This window comes from Musca domestica, unplaced genomic scaffold, assembly GCF_030504385.1.
Source record: "Musca domestica strain aabys unplaced genomic scaffold, Musca_domestica.polishedcontigs.V.1.1 3, whole genome shotgun sequence".
In the NCBI taxonomy this organism is placed as follows: Eukaryota; Metazoa; Arthropoda; class Insecta; order Diptera; family Muscidae; genus Musca; species Musca domestica.
In genome coordinates, this window is record NW_026712299.1 from 24,689,470 (window position 1) to 24,709,685 (window position 20,216).

Consider the following 20,216-nt stretch of genomic DNA (forward strand, 5'->3'; position numbering starts at 1 on the left):
CCAGAAGGCAAAACAACAAGATATTTTGCTCACCGCACATCATAATGCTTGTTGTTATGTGTTGAGTACAAGCGAAGAGAGCCAGCCGTTTGTAAACGAAAAAATCTGGCACGAGAACATAGATGAATGTGAAGGTACATTGTTTTCGGGATGCTGCCTACCTAACATCTGGTCGTCGCTGGTCTGCAACTTTCGAACAGCTGAACTTGACTATCCACGGCAGTCTCTTACGAACGCGAGTGCCGTTAAAATCAAAACGCTAACAGGAGGGTGCGTTTGTTGCCTCCGAATCCGAGTACATATTTCTTAATTGTGTTCACCATCCTCATCATCATCATCGTATCGTCGTCATATACTTATATATGCGAATGATTTTTCATTTTCGTGTATTTTGAAAAAAAAGAAAAAACAAAAAAATATAATACTTAAATCATATCTACAACAAACAACACAATATTCTAAAATTAGAACAACGAATGAAACCAAATTTCTAATATATGACAAAATAAAATAATAAAAAAACGGAATTTTAAGGGAATGGAAAATATTGTTTTTCATAGTTTATAACCTAGAAGAAGCATAGTCACCACTTCAAGGATTCGTAGTGTGCTTGAATTGATTACGCTACCTTGAGATTTGGAATAATCAGAATAAAGTGTTCATAGCGAGCTTCTCGAAACCGCAAAATCCTTTTTTCCAGCCCAAAATAAGAAAAAAAAAAAAATCAAAATTGATCTAAAACTCAAAATGCCCGCTTCAAATACAATTGTTTTGAAAAGTTTATCCATACTACTGGGTTTGTTTTTCGTTTTTGTGGGCACCCTTAAGTTAACGCCTCACATTAGCAAGGATTTATACAAGGATTTGGTAAGCATAAATACAATACATATACACTGTGAAAAATCAATATCTCATAAAGTTTTGCATATAACTAACCCATAAAGAGAGTGTGAATGTTTATCTACGTGAAATTTTGCACACTCATATACATATATCATAAGTATATACATATAAGAGCAAAACATTCATATCTATTTGTATGAAGGTGTGTATTTTGGCAAAGTTTTTCTTTTCTTCCAAATGACGTGTTATTTATGAATCCCTCATATTTGTTTTCGTGTTTGTTTCTTCTGCTCAACATAACTCTCACGTGAACTCTTTTATGGTTTTCCTGTCACAATTGCTTTTGGTGTCATTTAAACGAAATCGATTTGCTTTCGATTACATTGTTTATAAATTTTTTTTCTATTTCGAAAAATTATTGCAGGTTTTATTATTTATTTTTAATATTTTTTTTCTTTTTTAAGCATTGACCTCCGCATGACGAGGCAATGACATTCATGTGTGTGGAGAAAAATATCGTAAATGAAAAATTAAATAAAAAATATGGGAGAAAAGCATTTAATTTGGTCACGCCATAATGATTACAGGGTGAGATATGAAAACTGCAACATAGTCAAACTTCAACATGAATGAAAGCAAAAAAATTCGGAAATAGCATCAAATTTTAGAATAAGTTTAGATTTGTTCGAATTGGTCACCTTTGGCACGTATTATGGCCTTCAAACGGCCAATGAAACCGTCACACGCTGCCAGAATGTTGCTCTCTTTTAGTGCCAACCTTGCCTTTCAAAATACTCCAGACACAATAGTCCAACGGATTGTATCCGGAGATTTTGGTGCCATTGTGCGCTAGAAATGAAGCGAGGAACCACATTTGGTAAACATTCTTGGGTGGCGCGCGCTGAGTGCGATGGTGTTGAGTCCTGTTGGAATGTCCAAGGTCTGCGGCCAAAATGTTTGCGTCCCCAAGGCTTTAATACACACTCCAGAATATTTTCGCGATATGATTCGGCATTTATTCTGATGCCATGGTCGATTAATACGAGCAGAGATCTACCATCGGCTGTTATGGCGGCCCACACAATCACCATAGCCGGCGCTTGAGTTCTGGTGGCCAACCGAAGGTGCACATTTTCAGCTGACCTCTTTGGCAAGTAAACACGATCATTTTGTTTGAGTAAAAAAGCAGTAAGTTCGATCGGACCGAACTCTGAATAACCTCCACCATTAGGAACATATTTGAAAATTTTCAAAAAAATAAAATCCGTTAAAAATGCTGTTAAAATCTTAAAAATATAATATAGAATATAGCGTAATATTGGGGTCTATACGAAGACATTGACTTACGTAGGCAACTTTTGTCATAACAATACTCAAATACGAAACTTGAAAAAAATCCAGTGAATAATGGAACTAAAAACATGAAAATACTGAATATAGGGAGGTAGACCCGTTATATCGGGGCTATACGAAGACCTGCACTAATTAGGAACTTCAAATACAAAATTTGAAATAACTTCAAATACCATATTTAAACATTTCGGGTGAATAATGTCGCTTAAATCGCCAAAATACCGAAAATAGGGAGGTACCCCTATATGGGGGCTATACAAAGACGTGGACTTACATGGCAAATTTTCAATACCAAATGTCCAGCAGACATAATATACATTTCAGTAAAATTTTATCAACCTACTTTATTTCGTTCGAAAGCTAGAGTGATTTCCACAGACGATTAGATAGACAGACGATTATACAAACAGACGGGCGGACATCAGTAAATCGACATATAATTTTATGCTGATCAAGAATATATAAACTTTGTGGGGTCTGAAATGTATATTTCGAGGTGTTACAAAAGGAATGACAAACTTAATATACCCTCCATACTGGTAGAAGGTATAAAAAGTAATTAAATAATGACTGACTGATAATAAACTCCCAAACGAAAAAGCTGAAGTTAAAATCTGGAATCTTAAGTTTGGGTTTTTGAAAATTCGTACTCAAATAATACTTTGTATTGGACAAACGGAATAAGCTAGTATTCTGAAATTTGGAATGAGAGTCACTGAGATGTATGAAAGACTATTTGGTTACTAGTTCTAAAACGGTACCATATCTGTTTAAGGATAGAGCTAAAAACCTGTAAAAAGGAGGTGGTGTTGGAAATTTGTACTATAAGTGCACGAAAAGTACTAAATAGTACTATATTTGATACAATATGGGATTGGGGGAACATATAGTGCTTAAAATCTGAAATTTGGTATAAGGGTCGCTGTCCATGTGTAGCCTGGACACATAAAGGGGTTTTGGAAATGTGTACTATAATTGTACGAAAAGTACTAAATGATACTAAATTTGGAATGTTATTGGATGGAGGGAAAAGTACTAAATGATACTAAATTTGGAATGTTATTGGATGGAGGGATAGGGCTGGGCTCCTCAAATTTAGTACTGAGATCTCTGTTTAAATTTAGCATATTGTGTAGGGGTAGAACTGGAACTATGAATTTTGGTAATAGGATCGGTGTCTGGTCATAATCCCCATAATAAAGTGTGGATCACGTCCGTTTTGGAAGCAATGGACCATTTACTTGTGGGGATTGTATCCCCGGAAAGAATATAAGGTTTAAGTTGAGTTTAGGGGTTATGCTCAGATTGACCTGATATTTTTTTTATCACAAGTAGGTATTTTTATAACGGCAAAGTTGTTTTCGTGAGGGATATACCCGGTTACTCGGTTATTCGACCGGAAAGTTCGAATCGATTCTTCACAATTGATATGTAATGGGTATCCTTTGAAAGCTTATGGAAATACCGACGCCATAATAAGTTTTATCTTCGCAAGCGTTTTGGGTGAAGACATGGAGATAAAATTCTGAAAATTGATGTTTAGATATGTGGTATCTGAGGTTGAGATTTAGAGGTGGGTTTGGAAATGTGTAATATATTTGTACGAAAATATTGAATGGTACTATGTTTGGTATTAGGTGAAAGGATAAAGCGGAAACCCTGGTATTTTATATTGCGATAACTGTTGGAGTCTAGGATTGAGAGATGAAACGGTTTTGGAAATGTTTTCTATATTTTTTACTAAGTGGTACTGAATTGGGTATTGGTCTCTATTGGTGTGTGGTGGTGGTTTTGCAAATGCGTACTATTATTGGAGATATGTAGATTGGTTGGTCGATTTATGCATGTCAGTCCGTCTGTCCATGCATTTTTGATAACAAAATGCAGGTCGCATTTATTATCCGATTGAGATGAAATTTTCCAAGCAATATTTGTTTGACTCAAAGACGAACCCTTTTGAATTTGGTGAGAATCGCTTTAAATTTAGATATAAAGCCCATATATATCTTCAACCGAAATCAGTCTAATTTTAGTTATTTATTACTTACCAAAAAATATTGTATCTGTGTACGTAGTCGTCTGACAGTAAAAAAAATAAATGGGTATATTGTCTTAAAAACAACTCTGATTGAAGACAAATTGTCCTGCAGAAAAAACGTAAACACATAAGGTAGGGAAAAGTACTCAGTAATGTTTACTGAGAATTTTTTCACAACATATAGTAAAATCTTGCTAGAAACCAGCTGTTTTGAACAATGAATGCGTTATATTTTTAAATTGTTGAGAAAATGGAATCAAAATGGTAATTTTTGTCGTGAAAAAATAAATTGTTATTAACTGAAAAATAATATGTAATTTATTGCCTGAAAATTATAAATATTTTTGCATCAGTCACAATGCAGCTTTTTTTCAATCAACTTGTGTTACTGGATACATTTTACTGAGAACATTTTTTCAGAAAAATTGTGGAAAATCACTGTAAAAAATGAATTGTTTAATTGTCAATTTTGAAACTTCATTTGTTCAACTTTGAAATTTTGTACGGCCAACGTCCCAACATACCAAAAATAAATAAAACTATAATACAGCTTGAGAACAATATTATTATTAATAGTTGGCCATACAATTTTTAACAATGCTTGAGAAACACTTACGATAAACAAATACTTTTCAAATCTCTCGTCATTTGACATTTGTTTTGTATTTTTATGAAAATTTTTACCAACCTTTTTTTCGTTTTTCATAAATGGCAATGTGAGGCAAATAAGGAATTATTATCCACCAAATCCTTATGGTAAGAATAAGTGAATTAGGAGTCTGTGATTTATATAACTTCAATTTTCTTATAGAAATGCAGGAATTCAATTGGTATTTTTAAGCATAAGAATGAAGTGAAATATTTGACAAGGATATGCAGAAGTTCAAAAACTCAAATAGAAAAGGATCAAGCCAACGATAGCAAAATGAATTGCAACAGGGAAGACCATGGAAATAAATAATCAAATAAAATGTATAAGAATTACAAAAATGGGCTTGTTGAATTATTATAAGAATAAGCTTAAAATAATATTATTTTCTTAAACTTATTCTACAATTAAAATAATAAGCTTATAAATAAGAGTTCCGTTTTGGTTATTCTCTATTTGTTAAACAAGCATTTCTCAATAAATTCTCAATCTTAAGGTTTATGTTTTTATTAAGCTTATAACAATATTATTCTCAAGTCATTTTGGTATGTTGGGGTATTTGAGTAACTTTCATATTTCATACATTTGTTTTACTTGTGTGGTGAAATTAAAAATATAAATGGATTTACAAATATAAATTTTGACAATGGGATGTTGTCAAATAAATAATTTTGTAAAAAATTTAAACATATGTGGTTGTTCCAGAACTGCAAGAATGTAAATATTTTTACTACCATAACCGAATTTTTCACTTTATGATTTTCGAAAAAATTGCAAAACTTGTATGCTCTTGCAGGTTCTGGAACAGGGCAATGCCTGCAAGACTTTACCTTCTTCATTCTACCATAATCAACTCATTAACACGGAAAAAGCCATCCTATAGTGAAATTTGAATAAGAATATTTTTTTTATACAATCAGCCATTTTAATACAGTCAGACATATGAAGGGCCTAATCGAAACAATGATTTTAGACCCTAGGTCTCTTTGACCAAATCCGGACATGTGCAGTCGATCTAGCGATGTCCGTCCGTCTGTCAGGCTGTTGCGCACGACAACTCTCGAAGGGAGTATCCTATAGATCCGAACTTGGTACATCGTAATATTATTATCGAACTTAGATCGAGTACGGAGATGGGGAATATCGGTCCACTCCTTCTGGTACCTCCCCCACAAAGGTTCAAAATTTAGAATATCCATGAAGCTCATCAAATGCGAAAATAACATCCGATTGCATTCAGACTTGAGACATCTCAATATTTCTATCAATACAAGATCTCTTATAAAGAAGAATCAGGCCATTCCTTCTGGTCCTCCCCACAAAGGGTCAATGTTATCAGTACTTTTTTCTGTCATAACTTGCGAAACAAGTCAGCGATTCTTATATTGGATGAAGCATGGTACAATAAGGAGGTAGAACAGCTTCGTGAAACTAGAGAAATACAGCCCTGAGGCTATGACCGCTTCCTGTCAGAATTAAGCAAAATTATATGCAACAAGTTGTTTTCATTTATTTGATATTATTTGTGTATTTTTAAAATGAGTCAAAAGCGCGAAAATATCATCCAAACTGTCCAATATTTTAATTTCATGGCTTAAATGGTTAATAGATTTAATACGCGAGCCGTAATCTACAAGTTTTCCAATCATTGGTTTTGAAAATATTTTGTTTTTTTTTTTTTCAAAACAATAAATACATACACAAAATTGGCAGAAGTCGGGCACACTTAGAAAAAAAATTGTATCAGCTGGTAGCTCTACCTTACCTTTTAATTGTACCATGGGATGAAGTATAAAAAATTAATATTTCGGTCGACTATTAGCTCATTTTACCCATTGCCCTACTGTAAAAATATTGTTTATGTTTCCAAAAAGAAAATTTGATTATTTATTTATTTTTTATACCCTACACCACAAGGTGGTCAGGGTACTATGTCTTTGTGCATTTGTTTGTAACAGGCAAAAGGAACGAGATAGACCCATAGTTCCTTTTGATGATCTGCATAGAATCACATTCTGAATCGATTTATGCATGTCCGTCCGTCCGTCTGTCCATGTATTTTTATAAACAAAGTACAGTTCGCATTTATTGCCCTATCCAGATGAAATTTTGTACAAATCATTTGTTTGGCCCAAGGACGAACCCTATTGAAATTGGAGATAATCGGTCAAAATTTAGATATAGCTCCCATATATATCTTCGTCCGATTTGCCTTTTATTGTGCGCCAAACGTGCAATATCAACCCGAATAGTATGGATTTTTGCACGTTCGATCAGATTCGACCTGAAAATAAGTGTGCCAAATTTCATCGAAATCGGTTCAGATATAGCTATAGCTCCCACATATATTGTTCATCCGATTTGTTATTTTTGTCCTCCGCAGGAAATATATCAAATACAGATCAGAAATACATTTGCTAAATTTTATCGAGATCGGTTCAGATTTGGATATAGCTCCCATATATAACTTCGTCCGATTTACTTTTCATTGTGCACCAAACGTCTAATATTTGTCCAAATTAGATGAAATTTGGCACGTACGACCGAATAGAATCTAGAAGCTAGTTTGTCAAATTTGGTGAAAATTGGTTTAGATATAGCCATAGCTCCCATATATACTGTTCATCCGATTTGTCATGTATGTTACCCACTGCCGTAATATGCACTCCGTAACAACGATATTCAGAGAAATATATCAAATACAGCTCAGAAATATCTTTGCCAAATTTTATCGAGATCGGTTCTGATTTGGATATAGCTCCAATATATATTTTTATCCGATTTTAAATTAACTGTGCACCAAATGGGCAATACAAGTCCGAATTTAAAAGATACAAATGCTTCGGCATATTTAGTCCTTTGAACTTTAAATTATAATTATAATCATAGCGTGTATGATTGAATTCTCCCATAAAAACTTTTAATTCTTACGCGCAGCTCTACTAAATTAGCAAAGTGGTGTAGGGTATCATAAAGTCGGCCCCGCCCGACTTTAAGACTTTCTTTACTGGTTTATTAAATAATTACGTCCGTTGGTTTTAGACGTGGCGTGTCGGTGCCCGGACGTAATCCTCACGGACATAAACCCCATTGCAATTATTGGTCATAATCCCAAAATAATGTGGGGATAATGTCCGCTTCCAACACAGACGCAACCCCCATGGGGAATATGACCGTTTGCTTTGTGGACTACTTACAAAAATAATTAATTTTAGGATATGCTCAGAGGAGAAGATCTCAAGTCCCGGCCAAAGGCCGGCTACTTACAAGAATTATGAAATTTTGGGTGCAGGAAAAAATCTAAATTTTTTGGGCCATTTTCTGGAAATTAGCGGACATAACTCCCATGATAATGGGTATGTCCAAAGACTTTCCCTCTGGATATGTTTGGCACCGGCTATCGCGAATCAAAGATTTCAAAAATTAAATATTTTTGTACGTAGTACACACAGCAAACGGTCATACCTTATTATTTGGATGATGGAGATTATCACCGAAAAAAGGTCATAATCCCCATAATTGCAATGGGGATTGAGACCGTGAGGATTATGTCCGGGTGGCGGTTTTGGATTTTCCGTTTCAAATAAAAGTGTAAATGGGGGTGGCGAAAATATCAACCTAAACCGCCAAACGTTAGGTGATGCCACAAACTTCGAAATATTAGTTCTAAACCCACGATTTTACATATGTATCTACCAATATCTCCGAGCTGGGTCGATTTAGTTATATGTGTCCGTCTGTCACTTTTTATTTGTAGTCACGCTACACGTCACAATTATGACGCAAACCTCACGAAATTAGACAGACGTTGAGTCAGGGCTAGGGTCAGAATAAATACCTATAGGACTTGTAATGGACCAACAAGAGATTTTTCCGATTTTGTAGTCTTTCAGGTTAATTTGCGCTTAATTTTGCGTGGGTTAGAGTTGAGACCAGAGAAAAGCGCACCTATTGTGTGAAATGTTCAATTTTCAAACACAATATTTTACTTTGCTCAAATTTTGTGAATGAACGATTGATATTTTTTGATTGTCTGCTTTGGCATTTCGTTTTGTTTGTGTTGGAGTTAGGTGAACCAAAATTTGCCTATAGAAAAAAGCTCTTTTTATTTATTTACGTACGGTAACCAAAAGTTCTATTTGCCTGCCATTTGCCTTACAATTGGAAGAAAAATAAGTTTGGTGAACAGGCTATATATCTGGTACCTTACGCTCATATTAAGATTTTCTAAAAATTGTAACATATCTATATCTATAAAAGAGGAAAATGTTTGTATGTTTGTTTGTTTGTAATTTATGGACTCGAAAACCGCTGAATAGATTTTCCTGAAAATTTCCATATATACTGCAAAATAGCCTGAAAGTAACATAGGCTATAAACATTTTTGAATTTCCACTTGGAACTGGAGATATAGCATCAGAATCGGAGGTACCTCCCAAAAATTTAGATTTTATATGCACATATCTATTGATTGGTTGAAGATACAGTCTCCAAATTTGGAATACGTAACGGAATTTGGAACAAAAATAAGTTTGCCAAATTATATTGTCATCAGTTCAGATTTGGATATAGCTCCCATATATATTTTCGACCGATTTCGTTCATTTGATGCCTCAAACACAATATGAATGTTCGATTCCAATGAAATTTGGAATGTGTGACGGGATTTAATCCGAAAATAAATTTGTCAAATTATATTGAAATCGGTTCAGATTTGGATATAGCTACCATATATATTTTCGGCCGATTTCAAGCATTTGATGCACCAAACACGCTATGCATCCCCAATTTCAATGAAATTTGAAACGTGTGATAGATTTTATCTAAAAAATTGATTTCCCAAATTATATTGAAATCAGTTCAGATTTGGATATAGCTCCCATATACATTTTCGGCCGATTTCATGTATTTGGTGGACCAAACACGATATGTATTTCCAATTGTAATGAAATTTAAAATAAGTAACGAAATCGGGAGCCAAAATGAAATTGTCAAATTAAATTGAAATCGGTTCAGATTTGAATATAGCTCCCATATATATTTTAGACCGATTTCATGTATTTGATGCACCAAACACGCTATGTATCTCTAATTTCAATGAAATTTGGAATGTGTAGCGGAAATTAAAACAAATATACATTTGTCAAATTATATTAAAATCGGTTCAGATTTGGATATAGCTCTCATATAAATTTTCGACCGATTTCATGTATTTTATGCACCATACACTATATGTATGTTGGATTCCAAAGAAATTTGGAATATGTATCGAGATTTTGATTAGAAAATAAATTAGTCAAATTATATTAAAATCGGTTCAGATTTGGATATAGCTCCCATATATATTTTCCGACGATTTCACATATTTGATGCACAAAACACGATTCCATTCCAATGAAATTCGGCATGAGTGGCTAAATTTGGTACAAAAATAAGTTTGACAAATTATATTCAAATACGCTCAGATTTGATTATAGCTCCCATATATATACTCATCCGATTTCAAATATTTGATGCACCCAAAGCGAGGGAGATAAAATCTGGCACCAGAAAAAATTGCCAAATTATATTGAAATCAGTTGAGGTTTGCATATAGCTAACATATATATTTCGGCCGATTTCATACATGTTATGCACCAAACATGATATATATGACCGATACCAATGAAATTCAGAATGTGTGGCGGAATTTGGTTACAATAATAAATGTGACAAATTAATTGGAAATTAGTTAAGATTTGGATATAGCTCCAATATATATATTTTCGGCCGATTTCACATATTTGACGCACCAATTTCAATGAAATATGAAAGGTGTGGCGGAGTTTGGTGTAAAAGTAATTTTTTTAAAATTTCGCAATATTCATATCATATTTATTTAGGTTTTGTTTACGAAATAGACAATATGGGTCCATTGCTTCGGAACCTACTCCATAGAGGGTCAACAATGTGAATAATCATAACGGAAGTTAACATATATTTAAATAACCGAAAATTGGCGGAGGGTCGGCAAAACCGACTGATATTTTATAATTTGTTAATGTTAACATTTATGAATTCCTGAATATATTCATTCCATCAAATTTCCAAATGTGATAAAACATTCAAAATATCATAAATTTGTAGAAATGAACGAGCAATTCGAACGTCCTTGATACATTCAGGTGAATAACCTAATCGCGTGGAGAAACTACTACCGTATGAACTTATAATAAAAACACTAAAATCATCACTTAATAATAATTTATTTATATAATAAATTTGAAAAACACACCGAATAACATTGACCCCGACATTTTTCCATTTAAGACACACAGACACAAGTTTTATTGTAAACAATACATACATATGTATCTCTTCGAATTAGGAGATGATTGTATTGTAGATCTCTTTTTTCCTCTTCGAAATGTTTGCAACTTTCCAATTCTCTTGCTTCATTAATATTTTCACAGCTGAACAAAATCGGTAAAAGAGTATATTTAAGAGAAAATTATTTATTCGATTTCCTCAATATTTTATGATTTATTTCAACTTTTTATGAATATTGTCTAAAAAGGTTTATTATAATACCCATTGAAATAAATAAACAAAAAAAATATTTCGAGGACACTAAGAGAAATGTTTGGTAATTTCTCATATCTTATATTTATGACGTATTCGATAAAAGAAAAGTTGGCCGCAGACTCTTCGTTTATTTTGTTTTGATTGTCTCGGTTGTGGGTGTTTTGGGGGGTGCTGTGTGAAACAGTTTTCATTTTCGTTTAAAACGAAATATTGTTTATTTTCTCGAACAAGACCCCGGTAGCAGGTAATCAAAATGTTATTTTTATTGAAAACAATGATGTCGTTGGGCGCCAGAATTGAGTACTACATATGTTTATTATTAATTGTGTAATTAATATGTACGATTTGGTATGTAAGTGAATGTAATCAAGTGTACTACGAAATGAAATATTATTTGTTTTTATTATGAAATATTTGACATATTTGCTCATAGAAAATCGTTAGCCAAAATGGATGACAGTATCATATCCTTAACCACTTCGGCCATTTCTGCAAAGCACAGCGTAAATCTGGTTCATTCCAACAGTTCGCACTAGGCCTTTTAGTACTCAAAAAACACAATTTATTTATTTGGACAAAATTTTTTTTAATCAAAACTTCATACATCGCATTAAATTTCCTCAGACTTTAAAGGTTTTATCGGAAAATGTTCACATTTTACACTTAAAAGTCTTCAAAATCATTAATTTTGAAATTTACCGAGGAGGATGTTAGGAAAGCCATTGTACAATGGACCCACATCCAATTTTCTGTCTAACTCTATTTCAACGCCTTCATATGTAAACCCTACAAAGCAACAGCGACCTCAGTGTCACATTTCAGTTCTATGCCTTCACCAAATACCAAAATTAGTAGCACTACGCTTTATTCAAAACAATCTCTATACCTTAAACTCAGATACCAACAGTAGCATCTATATCAAATTTGAGGATTCCAGCTTTATCTCTTCACCCAACACCAAATTTAGCACCATTTAGTTCTTTTCTTACATTCATAGCCCGCATTCCTAAAATCTTTTTATCATAGATATCAACAGTGATCCAAATTTATTCCTATTTAGTATTTTACTACAATTACAGGGTGAGATAAAAAAAACTGCAACAGAGTCAAACGCCATAATTTTTAAAATTTTTTATTTTATTTGATGAATTTTTATTGAATAAAAGAAAAAAATGTAGGAAATAGCATCAAATTGGAATTGGTCACCTTTGGAAAAAAAATTGTGGCCTTAAACGGCCAATGAAACCATCAAACGCTGCCCAAATGTTGCTCTGCGGTATTTTGGCCCATTCCCGGCGAAGCGCTTGCTTGAGGTGATCGACACTTTGGTATTTTTTAGTGCCAACCTTTCTTTTCAAATACTCCAGTCACAATAGTCCTACGGATTCGTATCCGGAGGACTATTTTGGTGGCCATTGTGCGCTGGAAATGAAGCGAGGAACCTCATTTTGTAACCATTCGTGGGTGACGCGTGCTGAGTGCGATGGTGCTGAGTCCTGTTGGAATGTCCTAGGCTTGCGGCCAAAATGTTTGCGTACCCAAGGCTTTAATACACCCTCCAGAATATTTTCGCGATAATATTCGGCATTTATTCTGATGCCACGGTCGATTAATACGAGCGGAGAGCGACCATCGGCTGTTACGGGGGCCCACACCATCACCATGGCCGGCGCTTGAGTTCTGGTGGCCAACCCAAGGTGCACATTTTCAGCTGCCCTCTTTGGCAAGTAAACACGATCATTTTGTTTGTTTACAAACTGATGGACAACGAATATTTTCTCATGGGAGAAATGTAATGAACTGTCACTGGAATAATTTTAACAGCTGTTGGACGAGTGGCTTAGAAATGACAGCAGTTTTTTCATCTCATCCTGTATAGTACACATTTCCTACACATGAACCACCAAATTTCAGATTCCATGCACTTTCACCCAATACCAATTTGTGTAAAATACGATACTATTTGGTACTATTTGCACTTGTAGTACACATTTACAAAAACCCCCTCTTTACCACAAATCTACCACCTTGTTGGTTGGTTTAAAACTTCATCCGTTCACCCTAAACCAAAATGTTTCAAATTTATTACAGTTCGCACACTCAGTACACATTCCCAAAACCACCTTTCCAACCTTGATTCTTATGCCAAATTTCATATCCGTTCATATAATTCTAAATGGTACCATTTTATAAGTTTAGTAATATTTAGTACATCTGTACTACGCTCCAACATGACTCTCATTCCAAATTTTAGAAATATACGCACCAAGGCTAGTGCAAAATTGCAAGATTATAGCATCATTTTCGTTTGGAGTTGATTTTCAGTCATCCAGTCAGATATTTCACTACTTCCGGCACCTTATATTACGTATTTTTGTCGTATATTACTGATTGGCTGAAGATTGTTATTTTAAGCTGTTAATTGAAACATAGTCTTCTAGAATAGAACTGTTCCTTCCCACTTTCCGTATTTTACAAGCTGCTGGACAAAGAATGTTTTCTCATCGGAGAAACCCAAATTCTTTGCCCCTTTGCTCTTTTGAGTCTATTTTCTTCCTGTTGCGATGTAAGTTCTTGCACTTTTCGGGATTTCAATGACTTTACCCCGAGCTCATTTTTCAATATTTGGCGAATGGAATATTGCGATATCTTCAGCTCGCGAGCCAATATTCTTCCACTGCGACGCGGGTTTCGATCAAGTCGCTTCTTTACTTTTCGAACCATATCTGCTGATTTTCCTTTTTTCTTCCGTCCACTTCCTTAACGTCGGGCTAAGCTACCAGTATCACGGTAACGAGCCATGGTATGAGACACAAAAGAATTATTCACATTTAAATGCTGGAGTGCTCTAACGATAGCCACTGTCACGCTTGAATTCCATCACGAATAACTTTTTTTCCGGAAAATTCTCACCAAAATGCATTTGTTCTCTTGTAAACAATATAATGAGCTGTCACTGGAAGAATTTCAACAGCTGTGTTGCTTAGAAATGACAGCAGTCTGAAGTTGTTTGCAGCGTTTTCATCCCACCCTGTATACTGGAGCATATTCAAAAATTGATACTAAATAATGTACTTCTGCTATATCCTAATAAATCATTTATTTTCCAAATTATTTCAGCGCACAGAATATGTCAAATATGCCAAGGTATTTCCTCTAACGGCACTCTTCGGCGTCAAAATTCCCTCGAAATGGTATCGACGTTCCGTTGGCGTCCTGGAAATTGTATGTGGTCTGGCCATGGCACTTATTCCATACCGTAAGCCAAAACTCAAAGGATGAAAGAAAATTCAACTAAATTATGTTATCTTTTTCGATTTTTATTTTTACAGATAAAGTTAAAAATGCTGCCAATATTACCCTCTTAGTATTAATGCTGCTTGGTATTTATCAACACTGGATGGTTAGTGATCCGTTTGAACGTTCCGGACCAGCGTTGGTCTTTACATTCATGTTGGGTGGACGATTAGTCGTTTGGTATCAGGTAATGTTTGGCAAACAACAAAAATTTACTTCTTGATCTAATTTAGCTTTTTTCTATTTTACAGACTAGCCGCAAAGAAGCCGAACAAATCGCCCAGGCGCAAGCACAAACAAATGGTGTCAAACAGGACTAAACATTTAATTTATGTTTTTGATACAATATGCGCCTGCAGACGTACATATTTGGATACGGGAGAAGTAGATTCATAACAAACTAAATTTTGTTGTGTATGGTCTCACACAATTTGCAACTTGGTTTCTTCGCCACAAATCAATCTTGACTCAAATTTTTAAAAAATTGTTTAAAATACACAGAACAGTAATAATAATTTCAAATAAAAACAGCAACAACAATAGCATTTCGTACTATTCACAGTCACATTTTCACACACACACAAACACAAAATTAATTAAAAAGAGTAAGAAAATAATAACATCATTGAACACTTATAAAGAAATAAAACTACGAATATAAAAACAATGTTCAATAAAAACTAAACACATGGATGATTTGAGTTTTTTTATTTTGAGTTGGAGGCATCAAGGCCTATTTATATATTCCGCAAGATAGCTGAAATTGTTGTTTAATATGTTTAATTAAAATGAAGTGTTTTGACGGCATATGAAGAAAGTAGCTGGTCTTAGCGCGTGACCTTGTAAATACACCATGGGAAACAATAATCGATTGATACTAATAGTTTTTTTTATTCAACAAAATTGAAAAACTCTAATTCCTTAAAACATCCTTAAAGCAACAAACGAATAGGTCTTGAAAATAACACTGAGAAAAATTTTAACAGTTTCTTCAAAATATTTTAAAATAAACCCCACAATTATGGCTTGAAACAAACTTAAAAAAATATATTAAAAATGTAAAAATTATGACTTGAAACATGTTTCACAATATTTTGTAAAATCCACTAAAATTGTTTATAAAAATCCAGTATTAGGTTTTGAAAAGTCTTTCAAATATAATTTTAAAACTGCACGAAAGGTCCTTCAAATATTGCAGAAGACGCTATAAACCTTAAATGCACGGATTCCGAGGAATCTTTATCCCAAAATGAGGAACATCAAAATGCGTGTCTTCTTCTTTCAGTTCTGCTTTCATAATCTTCAGGATTTTCCCTGCAATTATTATTTTTATGCTGCACAGTGTTATCGATTAAGGTTACGACAATGGCTTAATAAACAAATAAGTTATATATAAATATACCCACACCATCACCATGGCCGGTGATTGAGTTCTGGTGGCCAACCGAAGGTGCACATTTTCAGCTTCCCTCTTTGGCAAGTAAACACGATTTTGTTTGTTTACAAACTGCTGGACAACGAATGTTTTCTCATCGGAGAAAACCAAATGCGGCAGTTTACCACTTGCGGCCAAGTGAAACAATTCTTTAGCTCTTTTGAGTCTATTTTCTTTCTGTTGCGGTGTAAGTTCTTGCACTTTTTGGAATTTCAATGGCTTTACCCCGAGCTCATTTTTCAATATTTGCCGAATGGAATATTGCGATATTTTCGCCCACGACGCGGTTGCTTCTTTACTTTTCGAACCATTTCTGCTGTTTTTGCTATTTTCCTCCGCCTACTTCCTTGACGTCGGGCTACGCTACCAGTATCACGGTAACGAGCGATGGTACGAGACACAAAAAATTTATTCACATTTAAATGCTAACGATAGCCACTTGTGGTTTTCCAGCCAAATATAAAGAAATCACACTATCACGCTGAAATTCCATCACAAATAACCTTTTTTCTAGAAAAATCACCAAAATGCTTTTAACCGCTTGTAAACAACATAATGAGCTGTCACTGGAATAATTTTAAAAGCTGTCGGACGAGTGGCTTAGAAATGACAGCAGTCTGGAGTTGGTTGCAGTTTTTTCATCTCCCCTTGTATATGGGAGCTATATCCAAATCATAGCCGATCTCGATAAAATTTGTCAAAGGTATTTCCGAGCTCTACAAGAAATCTGGTACTAAAAATCATTACTGTCAAATGCATATTACGAATCTAAGGGGCTTTAAGATCAAATCGGATGAAACATATATATGGGAGCTAAAGCTACCAATATGTGTTGTAGGGTATAATAATACCCTTACCAATATGTGATGTAGGGTATACAAATCCACGTTTATGTTTTGAAAGGTCTTTTGAAATATAATTTTAAAAATCCATGAGAGGTCCTTCAAATATTGCAGAAGACACAATAAACCTAAAATGCACGGATTCCGAGGAATCTTTATTTAAAAATTTTCAAAAGTTTGGAAGCGGGGAGAACCTATCTTATCTGTTTAGGTTACTTTACGATATGAACTTTCAAAATGCTGATACGCGTGTCTTCGTTTACAGCTGAATCTTCAGGATTTTCCTTGCAATTATTTATTTTGCTGCACAATTGCTACTTGATAATGGCTTAAAGGACTAATAAATTAAAAGGAAGTTCAAACTAAAAGTATCTATATATTATTAATATATAGTCCACCATTACGTTTAGAAATATTCTTCAAAAAAATTCTTAAGAACTCCACTGTAATTGTCTGGAACTTCTTTGAGAAAATATTTTTAAAAAGAATTCACGTATTTCGAAAACATATTAAATGTTTCTTCAATATTTCTTTTAAATCCATGAAAAATCCTTAAATCCACGATTTGTCCGAGAAAAGTGCTTCAAACAACAATTTAAAGAAATCTACGATTGTATCAAAAACTTCTTCAATATTTTTCTATAAAAGCTACGAGTGTCATGCGAGGTGCCTCAAAAATATTAAAAAACACGATTATGGTTTGAAAAATCCATTAAAAATATTCTAAAAAATTTCAGATTCTGTAATGCAAGGTATAAAAAAATCTTTTAATATGTATGTACTGGAAGATCCTTCAGAAATATTCTGTAAAATCTAATTTCTTGAGAAGTGCTTCTCAAAATATTCTTAAAACAATCCACGAAAGATCCTTTTACAACAATTACAACAATCCTACTTAAAATATTCCTTATAAATTTCTCAGAACAATTCTTAAAAGTTAACAAATGTCGTTTGGCCGACAACATCTGTAAAATCTCCATTTTCCCTAATTTATCTAAGAGTTTTGAAATAATACTAATTAATATGGTTCATGTTAAATTTGTATTTGGTTTACATAAATTTATGTAATATATTAAAAGTTTGTATAAAATCTAAAAAATATATTGTGTCGCTTATAGAATAATACAGATTTGGAATTATTAACGGGTGGTGTTCTACATGTAACTTTCAATTAAAATTTAAATATAAATAATGCAATAGCTTACTTTTTATATCAAGTGAATGGTATTTGAATATTTTTATTTGGAATGGGCTAGTAATCCTTTCAGTAATGATCTCGTGCTATTTATTTGGTTTACTTGGTTAATATTGGAAAAATAACTTTTAATTGAAATTTACATAAAAGAAATGCACCCTTTGACGATATGGAATGTTTCTTCTATTATAAAAATAATAGATGTGGACGGCAATACATTCAGTCATTTAAGTATGTCATTTTAAACTTATTGTAAAACCGCAAAGAACGTTTCTTTATAAAAATAAAGAACTAGAGATTCGAGCAAATATTCAAGAGTAAGGCACAGTAATTGTCTATATAAGTAGTTATCTGATTGCTGTTGTTCTTCTATGCTGGATTTTGTGGCTTTTGTACTACGAACATTTCAACCCTTGTGATTAATGTCGCAAAAACCAAGCTATAGTTGATACCAGCATTGTTGTCACCGCTATGGCCAATTGATTGCCACTCATGAGACTAGCTCCATTACAACCATCTTTGCTGTTACATGTACAGTATTCCATGAAAATGTTATAACTACCCGTACGCATCAAACAATAACGTTCATCACCTTCAATACCGGGTTCTCCCATGTAGGCACAGCTGCGGATATAGCGCCATTCACCGTGAGCCTTTTGTCGGATTTTTCGGCACATGGTTGGTCTAACTCCCGGCAGGTGTTCCAAATCGGGTTCTTGGTCGCAATCCTTGATAACCAGGGTGCTATTATCGAATGGGTCTCCGCATTTTGGATCGTTGTCAGAACGACAATCCCAGCATTTAATGCTTAGAACTGCAAAACCAAAAATACATTAACAAATAGTTAATTAATGAAATTCTTTATTCAAACAAATAGCACTGATGTTTCACGCTGTTGTTTCCATTGCTGCTGGTAGTCATACCTGTTTGGGCCAAACACACTGTTAAAATGGTGCACAAAAACACACGCTGCACTGTTTGTAATTGAAACATACTTTTATTTCGTTCGAAACAGATTGAAATTAAATAAAAGTTTAATTAAAACTAGGGGAAGCTTAAAAAACAAACAGCAAATGAATAAAATGAAAAACAACTGACCCGCCCTAAAAATTGTTGTTTGGGTTCTCTGCTGCGTTCTTCGTGATGTTATGTTTCGCACGTTATTATCGACATTGTGGAAGTTTGACATTCATCCTAAAGAGAAGCATACGACGCATAAAGTAAGATTTACACAGGCATGGATTTATCGTACAATATATTTTACAGAATATTTAATGCTTTGGCGCATTTATAGCGTATATACTGTGTTTATTAGTCTGATGCCAGACTATGAAAATTTTCATTGAAGATGTTTTCCCATTTTCATCTAAATTTTCATCGACGTCTACACACAATTTTTTTTTCATATGAATATTGTAGATACTTCCTATTAAAATGAACAGGAATCAAAGAAATGACGTGCAGTCATCTTGATTTGAGAGTTACGAATTTAAGCACAAAGAATAATTTCAGCTTTCAGGTTGTGTACATAGTTTCACCCCCTTCATACCTCTTGTCTATAAACTCATTTTCACATTAATGAAAGTTTTCATAGTCTGACCTAAGACTTAGATCCAGTGGGTTAATTCTTCATTTGACAACATCTCATTGTAAAAATTTATATTTACAAATATGTTGCATAAATACAAACCAGAGATGGAAACCCGTTTTATGCAGTGAAATTTGACAAGGTGAGTTACAGAACATCCAATTACATGGAATGATTATTTGAAATGACTTTACATTCTTAATTTTACCATTAACCGGATTAATTAATTATAATATATATATATATATATATATATATATATATATATATATATATATATATATATATATATATATATATATATATATATATATATATATATATATATATAGAATTAGTAAGGTAAATTCATTTTAAATACACATTCCCGTCTTAGTATTTTCTGTAATTTACCATGACTTCAAGCTTTTTA

At 33.6% G+C, this 20,216-nt stretch overlaps 2 protein-coding genes across 2 annotated transcripts; one reads left to right on the forward strand and one right to left on the reverse strand.

Moving 5' to 3' along the window:
• The first annotated feature begins 143 nt into the window (after positions 1-143).
• LOC101889333 (novel acetylcholine receptor chaperone) lies at positions 144-15,437 on the forward strand. Its single transcript, XM_059124714.1, has 4 exons — positions 144-867; positions 14,568-14,706; positions 14,780-14,931; positions 14,996-15,437. Exons 1-4 carry the CDS (start codon positions 748-750, stop codon positions 15,062-15,064), a joined length of 480 nt encoding a protein of 159 aa, XP_058980697.1. The 5' UTR covers positions 144-747; the 3' UTR covers positions 15,065-15,437.
• Positions 15,438-18,043: 2,606 nt separating this feature from the next.
• On the reverse strand, positions 18,044-19,380 carry LOC101895980 (uncharacterized). The gene is made up of 2 exons (XM_005191565.4): positions 19,140-19,380; positions 18,044-19,030 (listed from the first exon to the last, which is right to left on the reverse strand). Exons 1-2 carry the CDS (start codon positions 19,207-19,209, stop codon positions 18,636-18,638), a joined length of 465 nt encoding a protein of 154 aa, XP_005191622.1. The 5' UTR covers positions 19,210-19,380; the 3' UTR covers positions 18,044-18,635.
• Positions 19,381-20,216: the final 836 nt, after the last annotated feature.